Here is an 18,291-nt window from a genome sequence, read left to right on the forward strand (position 1 = left end):
TTAGGAATAACTCACCTAAATCTGTCCAAACAAGAGTCTAGCAGACATCCCGGATATGATAAAGTTTGAAACACAAAATTAAAAAATTATAATATAATAAATAATGATAAACAATTATAAAAAATTATAATATATAATTAAAAAATGGTCCAGTAAATGGGAATTCTGGGGGTTCTGCCTGATCCGTACCACAGTCAATAGAGTACCAAGTTCGCACATCACTGAGCTCGGTCGCAGAATCGTCGCTGTCGTCACTTTCAGTGTCTGACGAATTTCCCAACGAATCGCTGTCGCTCAATTCTGCAAGTGATTCTAATTCACTATTGCTGTACCTGGTCTAAAACCGTTTTTGACCTAAAGGGACACTTTTTGGATGCCATGGACATTCTCAAGTTTCAGGCAGAAAGAAGGGTAAAATTGCAGGCAGGGCACTGGGCAAAGCTCTAGGGACGAAATTGAAGTAAAATAGTTTGATACATAAGTGTAATTATAGCAGATTACATTATATTGTGTGTATTCTGTGAATATTGCATGTTTTCACTTTTAAATTTCCCGCCGGCTCCGCCTCCCGCTGTGACGCCGAAAACTAAACGAAATGCCGAAAGCCGGAATCGGCCGGGCGCACACAGCAGAGGACACCGCGGGCTCGCAGGGACAAGGTAAGTGACACTTTTGTGCAATCCCAAATGTGGCTCTGGGGTTACCGCTATTGGTACTGAAAATTAACCCCGAGCCACACTCAGGAATACCGCCAGGGAGGTTAAATATTTCCAGAGAATATTTGTAATATATGTAAAACTATATTTTTCAGTTTGCCAATGTTTGCTATAGATTATGTATTACTATGTATTACTTTAACCCTTTCACTGCCCTGCCCTCCGGAAAACTGTTAACCTCAGCTGGCCAATTTTTGCAATTTTTTTACCTTTATTTTATTTTCAACTGCAGCTTTTAGAGTTTGTAAAAGACCCCCAAACCAGTTTGCCAATGTTTCGCTATAGCTTATAGATTATGTATTACTATGTATTACTTTAACCCTTTCACTGCCCTGCCCTCCGGAAAGCTGTTAACCTCAGCTGGCCAATTTTTGCAATTTTTTTACCTTTATTTTATTTTCAACTGCAACTTTTAGAGTTTGTAAAAGACCCCCAAACCATATATTTTCTGAAAGCACAGGCCAAGTAGAATAAAAAGATGGTGCTACTAATTTTGTAGGTCCTGCGATAATTGCACAAAATGTTTGTCAAATCAATATTAAACCGATAAAAATACACAATTCAATTGATAAAAGTGCACTAAAATCAATACTATTGCACACAAAAAAAATACTTTTCCGAGTGAATTGAAAAAATAACAGTATTGAGTTAATAAACCGTTGCTGGTGTTTGTGTTGTGATAAAATGATCCAGGAGTACATTTAATCACAACACAGCGTATAACAACGCACGGCATTGTGTCACGATTTGCCATGCGCTGCCACACAGTTAAATTAATACTATTTAAAAAGAGAAAAAAAATCAAGCACTGCGAAGCATTCTAACAACGCACTGCAGCACATGTGCATGGTGTACACCACAATATGAGCGGAGGCTTTGGGGAAAAATCAGGGGTCTAAACAGACCCCTGACATTTTATTTTTGAAATTGAGGATACAGAGTCCTGCACCTTTTTTTCTGCAGCCTCAGCACTGAATGAATGGAAAGCACTCAGTACAGAGGCTTCTCATTCACAAATTAGAGATATTGAAACTCGTGAATGCACCGGAAGTGATGTAAAGCACTTACTGTTCATTCATAAATAGGGATACATAGTACATAATACAGTACTACCGGTATGTGTCCCCAGTTGTTTACAAACATTGGAGTGAACAGCCATAAATCCAGTGTTTGTTCTGCACGCAGAGGATCAGAAAATATCACAGATATTTACTGATCTTCTGCTTGCCCGGACACGGAGCCGCTGTTATCCTGAAACTGACAAGATGACAGCGTCTCTCCTCTCTCCTCCCCGCTCGCTGCCGGCTTCTCTCTCCTCACTGCTCGGCCATCACAGCTCCCTCCTCTGCCCGCAGCGGTCCATTCCCTCAGATCCCCGCTGCCTTAGCCCAAACAGGCAGGGGAGATCAGCGGGGATCCGAGGAGAAATAAATCCCATCCTGAAGCAGCATTCGCACTCCTGGAACTTTTGTTAATAGCTGTCATGACAGCTGTTAATTTACAGGGGACTGTCAGGGGAACCCTTCTGGTGTAAGTTCATGGTCCCTAAAGTCACCGTAAGCTTATAGGAGAAGGGTAAAAGCCACCGACATACAACATACTGATGCCATAAGTCAGTGGCAGTGAAAGGGTTAAAGCTGAACTCCATGCAGATATGGAAGACACAGATTAATGCACCCTGTATTCATCAATACATAATTAACTGTAACTTTGAAATGTAAGCAGGGCAAGTACTTACCTAAACAACAGAGTTCAGATTGGGAGAGGAATAAACAGCACAAGGAGTCAATCAGCTGTGCTGCAGTGCTCATGTGCTAAGAAGGGACACGTTGGTAAGAGGAGAGCAGCGTGATAGAGATGAGCTTATCAATCTCCTGCTACTCCTTTTACTGTCTAGTCAGAATGTGGGGGAGGGGTGAGATTGTTACTAATGCAACAGACAAAAATTAGGTATTTTGCCCTGACAGACAGGAATGTTTTTGGCAAATGTGTAAAATCTCAGAAATGGATAGTAATGCAAATGTTTTGGTAGCAAAAAGACAGCTCCTAAATGTGTATTTCATCTGTGTATTTAGCTATTTATCTGGAGTTTAGCATTAAAGGAGATCTAAAGGCCTAAGCATCACATTAGGTATCCAGAACATGCATTGTTATTATGCTCCAAAATATTTTCTTTTACTAACACTGCATATGCCTGCCTCTTCGAAGTAGCAGCTTCTGCTATTTTTTTTGTGGTTCTGGATCATCTCCCACAATGCCTTGTGCCATATGTCACATGCAGGGCTCCAGGCTGCATGAGAGGCTGACAAAGCAGAGAGGTGGGTGGGTATGTGGGGAGGACATTAGGGAGGAGGTGTGGAGCTGTGAGGGAGTAGTGAAGAAAACAGTGTACTAGTTTCCGAGCACAATGCTTCTGCATGTGTGACTACAATGGAAGTTTTTAGGAAATATAGACAGAGGCATACCGCAAATGTATGAGAATGTGGTCCACAACATTTCCTAAAAGGTATTTATGGGGACTAAATAGACAGATTTTAAAGTTACGGGATGGAGATGTTAAAATGGCATGCTGAGGCAAACTCCACCTTGATCCACCAGACCACCCGAAGTCCTCACTCTTCTGCACACGTAGAAATACTTAGCCATGTGGTGGTTAATTTATTGGGCTTTATATTCATTCTGTAATTTTACCATGTTTCTTTTAATGTATTCATTCTCTCCATTATGGTCCCTCTTCCGTATCTAGGGAAGTATTGTGGAGCATGCTAAATCCTGCATAAATAAAGGAGCAGAAAACGCTAAAACATCACATACGTTAGCTCTCCTGGCATATGCTTTTACCTTGTTAGGAGACAGTGAGCACAGAGCGCTTATGCTCAAACGCCTGGATGACCATGCTGAGATAAAAAGTAAGTAGAACTGAGTAAATAACAAAATATAAACTGCAATTATTAAAGTCCAAATAGAGTCAGCACCTTTTTTGTTTGTTTTGATAGAGCAGGTAAGGGTTCTATGTTTAACTGCTGTCTGCCTAACTGTTTGCTACTTGCCTATTTGATGATTGTCAGACAAAAAAAAAAGAGGGGGATTAAGAGAGATAGTACTCTATAAATCTGAACATGTCTCAGAAACCTTAATTTCAGGGTTGCAGAGGACCCCTTTCTCAAGGTGACATCTGTTTCTTCAGCATAGTTTTGTGGCCATACCCAACCCGGTGGGGCTGGATGTGCGGGGCTAGCCTGAAATGGGACCTAAAGGTACTGAGCTCTGTCTTGTGGCAATTTCCAGTCCAAAGTATAAGGTGTTTGTTAGGTGCAGAATGTTATCCAGGTCCTGATTTGTAGCAAAGTCCCAGGTGTAGTCCTGTCTATGCAGACTCACTCTGTGAGTAAGGCCATTTGTAATAAACCCCTAGAGTTAGCCCATTGTTTGCACCACTAAGGCCCGGTTCACACCTGGGCGTTTTGTAGCGCGTTCGAACGCTCTGCAAAACACTCAAACACCGAAATCCCATAATTTCCTATGGGTATGGTTCACACCTGGACGTATTACAGGCCGTATGAACGTGCTACAAAACATTCTACGCCCAAAGAAGTACAGGAGCTTCTTTGGGGCGTTTTTGTCGCGCGTACCCATTGGGAAACAGTCAAGTAGCCCTTGGAAACGCGCGTTTGTTGCGCGTTTTTTTTACCGCGAATCGCGCGACAAATGCGCATATTCAATACGCCTAGGTGTGAACACAGCCTAAGTGTCTTTCACATTTTCTGCCACCTCCATTTTTATCGCGTAGGGGTTAAGGCTGAGCGACTGAGCACTGACATAATTTCCTGAGTCGGTCAAATGCTGCACGCTCTGCACTCTGTATCCTGCCATTCAGCCTAGAGGAAGCACCAGCCCACGGATGTTCCTGTTCATAAAGCACAATGTGGGTCTCCAGTCTCTTCCCACTTGCTGCCTACAGTGACCTGGTCATCTCCAGCTGCCTAAAATCATCTGGATTTGTGAGTACCTGAGGCCTTGCAATACATTTGGGCCTTATTGCTTACTGCCATCAAATGCAAAATGTCTTTCCTAAGACACAGTGTGGACAGTCCCGCTGCCACAGGTGACTCAAACAGTCCATACTCCCCTAGCAGTTTTGGGGGCATTTACTTCAAAAGGAGCTGGCACTTGTAGTCTAGAACTCTATATTGTTATAGGGTCATTGTCAGCAGAGTCTTCCTCAGCTTCCTAGGATGAGGCCCAGTCCTCCCTATGTCCAGAAGGACCTACTGGTCCACTCAGGAATTTTTGTCTGTATGTGCTCAGTTATTGAGGCACACTGTCTGAAGAGGCTCCAAAGGTGCTCCGATGCCTTCCGCTGCACAGTCAGTTTATGACCCTCCGGAAACCTTAGATCAGGCTGGACCTTTGGTCTGTGTCACCATCTCTGACTCAGATTTACAGTCCCTGCAGTCTCTCTGAATAGACTGTTTCTGAGGCACCATTATCTCTTGCTGTCACTTAAGATTTACAGTGGTTGTTTCTGACCTTATTGAAGCAGTACATTTTACCATGCATCTGGTAGGGTCCCTGCAGCTGCAAAGACCTTTAAACTGCACCCACTATTTGAGACATTCCTCTATGCAGAATGGAAGCACCCTGAAGGGTCCTAGGCCCCACCTGAGTATGACTGAACTTTACCCCTTTGAGAGGGAATCTGGAAATCAGTTATCTGTTCCCACCCTATATACACAAATAATCCACCCTAACAGGAATACCACTAGACTAGTTCAGGATGTGATAAATAATAAGCAATCCACGCTCTCACCTCCTAGCCTCGAATTCCCCAAAATGTTTTATATTCAGCAGCAGTGATCTTAGATCTAATATCCAAAATAAATATATAACTACTAAACTGTGCTAAAAATCAGCCACATATACTCCCAAAGTGATAACCTTAAACACCTCAGATATGTATTTAAAACCATATATAGTGTGACTATAAGTTAAATGCATCAGTGATCATACAAAGATTTCAACAATTACGTAAATCTGTGGCTGATCCACAGCCTCTTGAGGAAGAGTCTTCAGATGCCTTCCCTTGTACTGCCTTTAATGCAGGCCTTTACCCCTCTTCTGTCAGGCCCCTGAGACACCTCTGGGTGCTAAAGTGGATGGTGTTGTTCAACTTCATTTTCTTATGGTTCCCCCCATCAACTAGTCTGGGGTTGCAGGATTGCTTTAATCTCTGCCTACAATTGTTCACCAGACCCCTTTTAGTTAGGCTTACTTTGTGGGATTGTACCCTTAAGTTCTATACTAGTCTCAAGGGTTGCTCCACAATTCTTATGGTCTATTGTGCTGTGATTTTTGGAACTTTCTTCTGCTATCTCGTTAAGTGAGATTGGTAGTTTGGCTGGGCAACCTTATTCTTATCATGGAATTTACCTTCCCTGAATACCAGGGGTTTGGGATTGCAACCTTCCCTTGTAGTCTGACTGGTCTTTGCTTGTGGACCAGGTTTTGTCAAAAGTATCTTTGGGGACTTGTTTTCCTGGGTGCTAGCTCTAGTGTTTCTTCTTTGTTGACCACATCATGTTGTGGATTTGTTTCTAGCTGAATCAAGTTATGCTGTTCCACCTGTTTTGGTGGCTTTTTGATTTCACAGCCTTTTGCTGGTTCAGGCTCAGTGTTTCTTCCGGTGGAGTCATTCCCCTCTTGACAGTGATCTCCTCTACCCTGGTCTTGAGCTTCAGCTTGATCTTCTGTGGCCTCCCTGTGGCACACAGTCCCATTTTGTGGGTCTATCCGTGGCTGTTGCCCACCCCTCAGTTGTACTGCTTTTGGATGTCCTGACTGTTTCTGATTTTCTGTGCCCCTCAATAAATGAGAAAGAAAATAAGATTGTTTTATTACTGTAAAATTTATTTCTTGGAGTTCATTGAATTACACAGGTCTCACTTAATTTTTCCTCACTTCTTGTATTGGTGATACTGTGTCACAAGGGCAAGAAATGGTGGAATGTAAGAGTGGAGAGTGGAGTAAGAACAGTTGCCAGGTTTTTTTAAAATTACTCTCTGAGGGGAATTTATCAAAGCTGGAGCTGACAGAATCTAGAGCAGCTGTGCATGGCAACCAATCGGCTTCTCTCTTTCATTTTTAAAGCGTAACTAAACCATCTGGAGACAGAAGCTGATTGATTATTATGGGCAACTGCACCAGATTCTGTCTGCACCAACGTGTCTCTATACTCGGGTGATACCAGAGCCCTCAGACAGGTGCTCTAAGGGAACATCCAAAAACTCAAAATGTTTTGGCTGGAATTGGGCTTTAAGAAATGTTAAGAAACAATCATGACAATCGATACTATTTAATATGCACCTGTCATGAGAGTAGTATGGGAGCTGTCATTGTTGGCCTTGTTTAAAAAAATTTCTGTGCTGGCTTCATAACTTTTGAGTCACATACCGGGAACATGCACCTTGCAAATAAGTGTGAAACAAGTGACACAATTCCTTAAACAAAACTTGGAAGCCAAGCTATTAGCATGACAGCCAAGGAAACTAAAACAAATGTACTTTAATATATTGCTTCTAGCACATATTCTAATTTATTTTCACTGTAAATTTAAATTTAGGTGGATCCAAGCACTGGCTAGGTACTAGCTATCGTCACGGAGAGGTTGAAATATCGTCATACGTCATAATGGCTCTACTTTCTGACAAGATAATGACCCACAAAGATCTTCAAGAAAGTGCTTATGCTGTCCGTTGGCTTGCATCAGAACAAAACGCATGGGGTGGCTTCTCCTCTTCTCAGGTTATATATCGTTTCCAACGCTATATTTGCTCTGACTACAACTATTACTTAAAGGAGAACTATGGGGTCAGGGCTTTTCCCTATAGTTCTCCTAAGGGTCACGGGAGAACACAAACTAGCGTTCAACCGTGACCGTTCAGCTCGTGGTATACTGAGACGCCGCAGCCGGGATGGATCCCGACATTGCTGTCGAGATCCACCCAGCTGCGGGATTGACAGCTGGCTCTGCCTATCCAGAGGCAGAGCCAGCTATGCCCGCCCCCTCCCCCGTTCATTCCGCCAGTCAGCGCTGGAGGACCGGACAGGGGAGGGGGGGAATCCATGCACAGTGCCGTGGGTGACAGTCACGACTCTCTGCAGGGATAGATTGAGAAGTGAGCGAGCAACGGTATGTGTTCGCTCACTTCCCGATCTACTGAGCCGACCTGTGACAGTTTCATTGTCACAGATCGGCTCAGATTATGAGGCTGAGTGAAAATCACACGCCTCATAATTCTCCTTTAAGTGTGCAGGCAATGTTTACTAATAGAAGACACAACAAGGTATTTGGCAACACTTTTGGTTTAAAAACACTATTTCCATCCTGCCATTCTCTCTTGCCATTCCACATTTCCCTGCTGCCACATTGGGTTGTGCAATAGTAATGGGTATTAAACCTCCAAGTAGGACTGTGCTGGAAATCTAATGGAAGCTCATTTATGTGCACTGTCGGGGGGGGGGTTGCACAATGGACAATATATTTCTTAAAGTGGACCTTGCAGTAAAAAGCATACAAACATACCAAGGTTCATTCCTTCATGGAAAGTAAAAATAAATAGCCTGTAGGGAATAAAGTTAGTAAATATGCTTACCTTATGGCTGGCTTCCATACCACAGAGTGTGCAATCATAATCTTTTCAGTGAGATCCTGTAAAATTTTGAGTATCCCAAATGTCGCAAGAAGATGCTCCATCACAGTGCATTTCTCAGGAACATGATGCCACTCTAGGCAGCATGGGTGGAAGCCCTTGGTCAGGTAAATATATTTAATAACCCTTCCCTTATGTTTTTATTATTTAAAGCTGCTATGCATTATATGGAAGAGTCTCTGATATATTGGCTTAACTTTAGGCACAAAAACTTTCACTTAAATAGTCCTTAAAAGCTACACATGATATCAATCCACTGTGTGTACCAAATGCCTTTGCAAACCTAGAAAATATCTCATCTGCACTGTTCTATACATAGCCTGTACACAGAGCAGAATCTGGAAGAGACCCACCAGGCCTACCCACTACAGGCTTCCTGGAGAAAACTACAGGGGGCACATACAAGACCAATCAACTTGCACAAGGGGAGAGAGCAGCAGTGACTGGCCTTGATTACAAGAAGATCCTATATATAGGAAACGTTTCACATTGGATTACTGCACAGATCTGAAAAAATTTGCAATGCACACCAAGACATAAGAATACACATGACTCTTGTATTTAGGGCCGGTTCACACCACAATGGCTGCGTTCCACAGCGTCTGGCCTCTGGAACGCAAGCCGGCTGGCTCCCTGCGTTCAGGGGCGTGGTGGTGCATTGTAGTCAATGGCACCGCAGCCAAATAGTCCTTGCAGCATTGACTTCAATGCACAGCCAAGCCCCCTCAAGCCCCTGAACGCAGGGAGCCGGCTTGCGTTCCAGTGCGTTCCAGAGGCTGAACGCTCTGGAACTCAGCCTTTGTGGTGTGAACCGGCCCTTAAACGGATCTTGCTTTTTCCTGCAAAGTCTGCTTTACGGTACTCTCAGGCATCTTATGTTGTGTTCAACTAGAGGGTTGTTAGGGTATTTACTGTCACAGACACTTGTCAGCTGAAACTGATTTTTTATAAGGTGATCCCTTTTGTCCTAAAGGGATCCACAGGCTTAAGGTGCACCTGTGTCCAGACTATAGACACTAAACTATTTACATATTCTTAACAAACTCTGAACATGTCCTCATTCACCTCTGTATTGGCTTGTAATATTCGGTTATTCATTCTCAAAAATCACAGGAAAGACTCTAAAGTCAGGTTTCCATTGAGTTATAACAGCTTAGAAACACCTGCTATGTGCTTACATTAGAGGAATGGCAGTCTGCCAAGAGCTTCTCTCATAAAAAAAGGCTTAGATTTCAGAGCTTTTGTTGTGAACTTTGAAGATTAATTTATTCACAATGCCTATCAATATACAGATGAATGAGGACTTCTTTACAGTGTTTTTATTGCTTGTTCAGAATATGTAAATGCATTACTATGCATGCTGTTGGCACAGGTTCACTTTAAATTGAGTATTTTGTTAAAGGATAAATAAACCCAGGAATAAAAATGTAATATTTTTCAGCATACTAGTCCCTAGATGTGGTTACTGCATTAGTTTTCATAAAATACCTGTTGGTCCTGCTAGAAATACAGTGTCCTTGTAATTTCCTGTGAGCTGAACTGGAAGCATTAGACAATGTTATATTTCTTATGCAAACTACTAATCTAATCGACTATAATGGAGATAAAGAGAGGAAGATATGTGTGAGCTCCAGGCTAGGTGCCAACCATAGCTCCCTCCACAGGTACGGTAAAGGAGTGAACAAAGCCACCCAGGGACAGAAAGTATGTTATTTACACAATTACTATACAGAAAATAAAGACACAAAAATTAAAACATATGAAGCCACCAAATGTAAGGACTGGTAAGCTGTGATATTCTGTTTTTGGCCTAATATACGCTTTGATCCTTACAAAGGTTTTCTCTGTCACAGGACACTACATTAGCTCTTCAAGCTCTTGCTAAATATGCCAAGACCACAAACTTCAAAAAGGGAGACTCAGAAGTTACTGTTGAAGATGATTCTGGATTTCACAAAGACATTCATGTAGACCAGCATAACAGCCTCCTTGTCCAAATGGTGGATCTTCCTAAAGTCCCTGGAACTTACACAGCCTCTATCACAGGAGATGGCTGTGTCTACATACAAGTAAGCAGAATCTTGTTCTTTCCACCTGTCTTGAGCTACATGTCTATAGGAGAGGTAGAACTTTTTACACCTTTTAGTAGGAGAGGGTCAAATATAAAGGCTTGTGGCTCTCCAAATCAGAGTAGGAAAACAAATAGGAAAAATTAGTTGGCATGACATACCTTATGCACATAAAATGTGCCTGGCTGGATATAGAAGCAAGTGTGATATTAGGGGTGAAGCAGGAATAGAAGCATTTCAAAGGTCAGGGTATGGCTGAAAACGAACATCATCCTAATAAAGTATGCTGCATTGCATAAACCATAACGTCATATTTAGGGAACAAAATTACATACTAAGGAGAGACATAGCATGGGGGTGTTGAGGTGGGGGAAACGATTTATAGTAGATAGATGCTGGATGAGATAAATAAGAGAATAACTGGGGGATACTGTATGAGGAAAAAGTATGCAAACTAGAGGAGAAGCACAGTGGGTGCTGAGTGGAGCAATACAGGCGGGTGCACAGAAGCAGCATGCAGCAGTAGCTGCATGCTGTTAATTTGTTTTCAGCGCTGCCAATTTGTCTTAAGGCCAGGTTCACACCATTTTCTGGACCAGATCTGGAACGGCGGCCATTGTGATTTCGCCACGTTCCGGAGCTGTGTGTGGGTTTTTTTAGCTTGAAATGGGCTTTTTTTTATGTGCGGTCCAGTGCATTTGCATGCGCTTCCATGCATTCCAGTGCATTTCAGACCAGAGAAAATTAGACCAGCAGTATTTTTTTAGTCTGGTCCAGAATGGACTGCACTGGAGTGAACAGAGCCCAGAAATACCGCAAGGATACATAGGGATGCTTTTTTGGTCCAGGAACAAGAAGCAAATGAGTCCCCTTTCCAAAGATCTTTTTGTGGGGATTTTTTAGCCACAGTATAAACTCAGACCAAAGCAACTTGAACCTTAGGTATTATCTTCGCTGTTGTGGGGGAATGAAATGGTAAGGGTGAATAGGAGAGTTGAGGATGTGCAGCTGAGGTGCCGGCAGTGAATCTGTTGTTTTGCAATCTATAGGCAAAGCACAGGTTGACCTTTAGAGTATACCTACAGATTGCACTGATAGAATGTATGGAATGTTGAAAAATAAATCAAAAAATGTACATATCTTAATTCCATATTATCTCTCTGTAGTCACATATACATTACAACAGTCTTCCTGATGAGCATGATGTCCACTTTGCTCTTAATGTAACTACCGATTCAGCTGTCTGCAGCGGGGACTCACAGAAAAACTTTGAGGTCCATGTAGATGCCAGGTGAGATAAAATATCTAGTGCATAATTGGAAGTATAGTTCACTAAAAAGTGCCTTCTGTAACAACAGTGCTATTGTGCAGGCACAACGTTCTCTTATCTGTGTTAATTTGTAAATGAACACCTGGGTCCCTCCAGAGTTCCTTAGATCCTAGGCCCAGGTTTTACACAGTGGCTTCGTTATACTACAGGTATGCCATGTAATCTCACAGTAAGTATTACCCCTTTCATTTAGCTGCCAGAGCCTCAATGGGCAATAGGGACATTACCATTTAAAGGTTGATGGAGTGGGGCTTAGCACTTAGAGGGGGAAGAGTTTAATATCAACTTGGAGAAAAGGAAAAGCCCTGTGTACAGCCTGGGCCTAGGATCCAAAAGTCTCCACAGCTATACTGGGTTCAATTTAACGGCTTACACATGTACTTGAAGATACTACAAGTTTCTTGCACTTCTGTTCTATAATTTAGCTACTTTTCAGGTCAGGTCAAGATCAATTTAGTACTACTAACTAGTAATTGTGCTCATGTAACTATGTAAAAATGGTTTTAGAGCGGCTGTAAAACAGACTTGGGTCCAGCACAAAGATCAGCCTAATTTGGCACCTGTCACCTTTGCAAAATTAGATTTCTGTTAAGCAGTCTTAAAATTTGCACTTTCTAAATGTGTTACTTGTAGATTTTATATTTGCAGTTTTTAAAAAAAATATTTGAACTCCTTCCTTAACTTTAAAATCCTTTTAAGACTGCTAATGTTAATTTAGTTTCATGAATAGTCATCAACAGGGATAAATGTCTTCTTTTTTATGTGACCAAAGATAACACCAAGTTAAAACTAGAAGAACTATTTTTCTTAACGCAAGTGGTCTGCTGGATTCCTAATGCACTTATAAGGTCCTTCAAGCTTTACACACTTATCTTTTGGCATGCTATAGTCTCGGGCTCGATGCAAAATGCCCTTTACTCTTTTTCCCTGATTCATAGAATGTTCACTGAGAACCTAGAGTTGATTCATCTTAAAATCATTTTTTCTTTTGCAGGTACATAGGAAAACGATCTAAAACGAACATGGCTGTGATTAAAGCAGAACTTTTATCAGGATTTGAAGTAGATAGTAAGAGCATTAGGAAGGTAGGTGTCACATACTTGTGGAATGATCTATCTAACACTGAAGTCAATCACTGGATAAGAAAACAATTCAAATCTAGCTGTAGGTTTGGGATGTTGTGGACGCGCTGTGTTTAAAAGTTAATAATACCTTGAAGAAAAGGACACACAGCTGCTGGTTACAATATTAGAAGGGCTTATTATATTAGAAGGTGTCATTTTTAGTGTGGTCAATTAATATGAATATACCCTGAATGTGTGCCTATTCAGGAAGTAGGTCTGTATCAATAGAATGGGGGCTAAGCACTCAAAGGCCTTGTTCAAAAGATGTGATGCATCAATTAATTATTTAACACTTAAATGTACTTTTCTAACCATGTTTCATGTTACACCTATATTTATAATGTAAAATAAAATATGGCCACATTACCAGTTTACATTGTGAGTCACATTTCAGCTTACTGGCCTTTTATGCAGGTAGACTCGGAAGCTGCTAGCCACATTGGGACCCTATTTTATGAAAGAGCCAGAAGGAAGAACTGTTTATAACAGCCATTTAGATTCTCAATTTCATACTTGTAATTTGGTATGGGAGAATGAAAGAAAGCATCTGGTTACTATGGGCAATGAGAACTGCACAATCATTATTCATTTATGTATGTATTTTTAACATGAAGCCCTGTAGGGCTTGATCATATACATCACTTAACGGGAACTAATGCTTGTATTATGCTTTGTTCCTTAGCTGGAGAAGCATCGTAATGTGGAAAAAGTAGAAACCTCACCTGGAGAGATTGACATTTACTTGAATGAGGTAAGAGTTAAAGCATCCCATTACTTTTAAAGGGGAATCCTTCAGAATGTGTATGTTTGTTTTTCTCTATTACAATTATGTTCCACCTCCAAATATTTAAAGAAAAACTCTGGGTAAACATTTTATTAACCCTCCCAGTGGGGCTACCCCTGCACTTCAAGGGTTATGTGTAAATTTTTGCATAGGGTCAAAAGTAACAAATTTTTACTCACCGGATCTCTGAGCGGGCCAGCTGTGACCACGCTCTCTCCTGTCTGTCTCCTCCTATACTATATTTATGTCCCTCGACAACCTCACCTCCTATACAATGTGTATAGAATGTGAGGACTCAGAAACTTAGACCGCTGAGCAGAGGAGGAGAGAGGCTCCAGGCACTGGTCTAAGTGCAAGCCAGCTCGGGGCAACGGGTGAATATAGCTTTCTTTTTTTTTTTTACCCTAGGCAATAACGAGCACTTAGCCCTTGCAGTGTGAGGGTAGCCCCACTTTTTAGTGTTAACAAATAAAAAAATACAGAGAATTTCACTTCTGACCTTATTTGGGAAAATAAAGTAAGGAAGAGCTCCAGGAGTGGAGAACAGTGACCAGAGAAAACCATATAGCATAGGATTTATAAATGTTAGATATTCAGAATGAATGGCTTATTGTGAATAAAAAGGAGAGATTGTAGTATTCACATCTGTGAGGTTGCTGAACTCCTGGTAAGGGGCAAAGCAACCTAGTAGAAGTGCAGAGAATATATAATGTTCCATGCAGACAGGTCGCTCTCTATGCTTAGAGGGATGTGACCGATGGTTCTTATGCTGAACGCTATGTGTGTTCCTGTGTGGTAGATGTAGTAGTATAAATCCCAAAAGATGAAGGGGGATGGAACAGATCAGCAGAGATGCCCATCAAGAGGTATGGATCAGAATTAAGGTTTTAATAGGTATGATCACGTTTCATGGATGCTACTGACCACTTCTTCGGGATGTGTGTAAGTATATGCTGTGTATATACACTGAGTGGCCAGATTATTATGACCACCCCATAAGTTGAAGTGAAGTGAGCCGGCTATTAACTTCGGCTGAAAACAGCCGTACATCTGCTCTGTATGGCTGCCATGCTCTGCATGTTTGGCTGAGCCGAAGTGCAGAAGGACTTCGACTCAGCCGATCCAACCTCTGGATCTGCTGAACCGAAGCTCCGGCACCTGACTGCCGTTCGCCCCTATTCATATATCCCGAGCGGCATTCGGCTTGGCTATTCTGCTCGGTACCTCCATGGTACCGAGCAAAATAGAAAATAAGGGAAAAGTGTCAAAAAAAAAAAAGGTTGCAAAATGTATTTTTAAAATGATCAAGAATAGGAAAATAAAAAAGAAAGATATTTAAAAAACAACAATTGGTGGAGCTAGCAGTGACAGCTAACTCCGCCCAAATGTTTCCTATCGGCCAGCACCTGCTAGATTCTTCTAGAAGGTCCCGCCCAGTTGTTATTGTTTAATGACAGATCAGCATCCCCAGGTCATTTAGGGACGCTGATCTGTCATTACAACTGTGCGGAGCAAGCCCATGAGATGCTTCGGCAGGCCTTTCTCTCCACTTCAGCTGTCACTTCAGCTCAGTCAAGCCGAAGCATATGCCTTCGGCTCGGCTGAGCCGCTTCGCCGCCTTCGGCTGCTGTACAGGCTATTGTGAGTAGCCCATACAGCAGCCGTACTCGAACTGAACCTAAGGGCTCTGGTGGCCGAAGAGAGCTGAAGGATCAGCCGAAGCTACTGCTGTATCCTTCGGCTCTTTAGTGACTAACCCTTTTAGTTTACTTGTGGGGGTATCATGTCACGATTAGCAAATAGTGATTAAACTATTAACAAAAATTACAATAAGAGGATAAGTTTATGGTGTGCTATATAACTGAACTGGTGTGGGACATATAGGTAGAATTATGATCACAATGTTTCATTATATTCATTATATTTCATTCTAGTTTGTCTTAATGTATCGATAACAGGATTTAATATTTCGCTTGATGTCCTGCTTTAAGAACCCAGTCACCTCCCCACACCTCCTCTCCATCTGTGCTTTCTTTTCCTTCTTTGTTTTAGATGCTGATGCTGACCACACGCTGTTTCTTTATTCTTAATAACTGTCACTATTGTTTTCTTCTGCAGCTCGATCATGAAAACAAACAATTTGTTTTTACTGTCAGACAAGAAACTGTTGTGGAGAACCTGCAGCCTGCCAATGTTTTAGTGTATGATTATTATATTCCAGGTATGTGAATATATGCATCGACATGAACGTGTAATCTGGGCATGAAAGATAATTGCAGGAATATTACTGTATTAACATGATGTCCCTAAATTTATTTTTTCTAAACCCTGGTAAATACAAGATTCATATTACAATTGCAATTATGTATCTAACTGGTATAAAGGTTTTGTTGAAAAAAAAACAAAAAGGAAAATTAAGATTTACCATCCTGCAGCGGGAACTTACATATTCCTGCAGCAGGAATCCCAAATATGCCGCTTAGAAGCGGCCGCTGTCACGTGTTCGTTAATGATCAAATGACAGCAGCAGTATCTGTAAGCAGTACTCTGCATGTAATCATATGTGATACAATTACATGCGGTTAGGAATCACTATACTTGGAAGCACAATTGAGGCATCTAGGGATAGCGATCTATTCCAAACTGTATGTAATTGTATCACACACGCTTACAAGTACACTGCCGCTAATATTTGCAGCTGCTGTCACGCCGTCATTTACTTGAACAGGTGACAGCTGCTGCTTGTAAACGGCATATTTGGGATTCCTGCCACAGTCATTGTAGGTCAGATATGCCACAATAAGGTAAAGTTACCAGATTTTCAAAATGAAATCTGGGGACACCCTACTGATCAGGCCCACTTATAACCACACCCCATTTGTAGCCACACCCACAAAATCACGCCCCCATTTTTATCATTCACTGAAACAATTGGTTACAGACTTCTGGATGGGGAACCAGGCATTGAAAATGTAAAGACAGAGTGCCATGAGCACTATAAAGAATGAAATAATGCGGCACGTGACCCGTCAAAATGGGAACTGTCCCTGGCAAACGGGACTAATGGTAATTTTACAATAAGAAAGTAGAAGCAGCATACAAAGTGCATGCATAGTACCAATATGTCCGTCATCCACGCCTAGTATTGTGAAACTACTGTAGGTTGAGGAGCACATGTATATGCCTAACAAAAAAAACCTGGCTATCCCGAAACATAGAAAGCACTTTAAGAATCAATTCACCCAAACATGGTATTTTAGTTAAAGGTGGCACATAGATGGCTGCCGGATGATGCTTGAATACTCCAAGAGTGAGATCTCCCTACCATAATTCCTGATTCTGTCCACCTGGGAGGTTTTAGTGTTTCAGGGACCCTTTAACCAACAGTTCTATTACATTACTATAGAGCAGTAAGAAAGGAACAATACCATTGCTAAAACTCTTAAAGTAGATGTTTCCAGTTATCCACTGTAGTGGACAGGCTAGTGACTTACATTATGCCTTCCATGACCTAGAAGTTCTAAAAAGACTAATTCCATGCCCTGAATGCTTTTTTCTCCAGCCCTACTTAATACAAATTAATGTATACTATATATGCAACAATAATTAATCATATGCTCTTTTTTTCCCCCTAGTGGTTAACGCTCACGCTCAGTATAATACCCCTTGCGTTGTGGGTGAGTCTTGTTTTGTTGCATTTGTTTTATTTATTGTAGTCAGCACAAAAGTCAGTACTAAAAGTCTTGGTCCAATATTGACATTTAGGAGAACCCCACCTTCAACCTTGCCGTTGACCTTTACATTTTTCTCCTTGTTAATAGCTCACTGTAAAGTGCATGCCTCCGAGAGGATGGATTGTGGTAGACCACTGATCACCAAGGAACAGTGTGAGGAGAGAGGTTGTTGCTTTGACACCAGCGTTGTGGATGCCAAATGGTGCTTTTTCCATGGTGGGTATAATCCATAAAAATTCTACCATCTCCTATTATCTGATACAAGGGAATACATTGTGAGTGAACATGTTATATCTGCCACGTATTACCATCACTAAGGCAGAAATATCATGGCTTATTCCCATGAATGCAAATATAAGGGTATGGGCATACAGTAAAGTACACCTGTATTTGCGGCACCCAGGAGTCCTAGTGGCTGCCTTTTTGTGTCCATAGGATTGTACAGACACAATATGTTGTATGTCAGTATACACATGTAAAATGTACACAGTGCAAGGTGTATGGGCAGCTTAAGAACAGACACCAGAAGTTCCCTGCTGCTACCTTTATTAGTCAGAAAAGCCTCTTCTCCTCTTTTAGGAATATTCCGGAAGTAAGGGCAGTTGAGCCCTCATTTTAAAAATGAAACCAGAGTCAGAGGGACACTTGTAAGGAGCATTTCTGGATAGCAGAAGATAATTAAGGCTCCGTTTACACCTAAGCATCTGGGTGAAGTTTGGAAACTAGTTTTTGTTGGCAGGGTTATTTACAGGTCATCTGAATCCAGACTATATATGTGTATTCCCTGGGTTCTGTCAAGTGAAAGCTAATTAGTGTTAAATAAAT

At 41.6% G+C, this 18,291-nt stretch overlaps 1 protein-coding gene across 1 annotated transcript in view; it reads left to right on the forward strand.

Annotated features, from left to right (window-relative positions):
- The window catches only part of LOC108799967 (alpha-2-macroglobulin-like protein 1), a gene marked incomplete at its 3' end in the record, with an annotated part of 73,330 nt that extends 55,648 nt beyond the window's left edge, over positions 1-17,682 (forward strand). Inside the window, exons 28-36 of the mRNA XM_018571917.1 lie at positions 3,463-3,625; positions 7,336-7,517; positions 10,279-10,494; positions 11,661-11,785; positions 12,819-12,909; positions 13,631-13,699; positions 15,851-15,953; positions 17,368-17,409; positions 17,554-17,682. Of these exons, the coding sequence (XP_018427419.1) occupies positions 3,463-3,625; positions 7,336-7,517; positions 10,279-10,494; positions 11,661-11,785; positions 12,819-12,909; positions 13,631-13,699; positions 15,851-15,953; positions 17,368-17,409; positions 17,554-17,682 (1,120 nt within the window). The remainder of the gene's footprint in view (positions 1-3,462; positions 3,626-7,335; positions 7,518-10,278; positions 10,495-11,660; positions 11,786-12,818; positions 12,910-13,630; positions 13,700-15,850; positions 15,954-17,367; positions 17,410-17,553) is intronic.
- Positions 17,683-18,291: the final 609 nt, after the last annotated feature.

Source organism: Nanorana parkeri, unplaced genomic scaffold (genome assembly GCF_000935625.1).
Source record: "Nanorana parkeri isolate BGI_ZX_2015 unplaced genomic scaffold, ASM93562v1 scaffold1863, whole genome shotgun sequence".
Classification (NCBI taxonomy): domain Eukaryota; kingdom Metazoa; phylum Chordata; class Amphibia; order Anura; family Dicroglossidae; genus Nanorana; species Nanorana parkeri.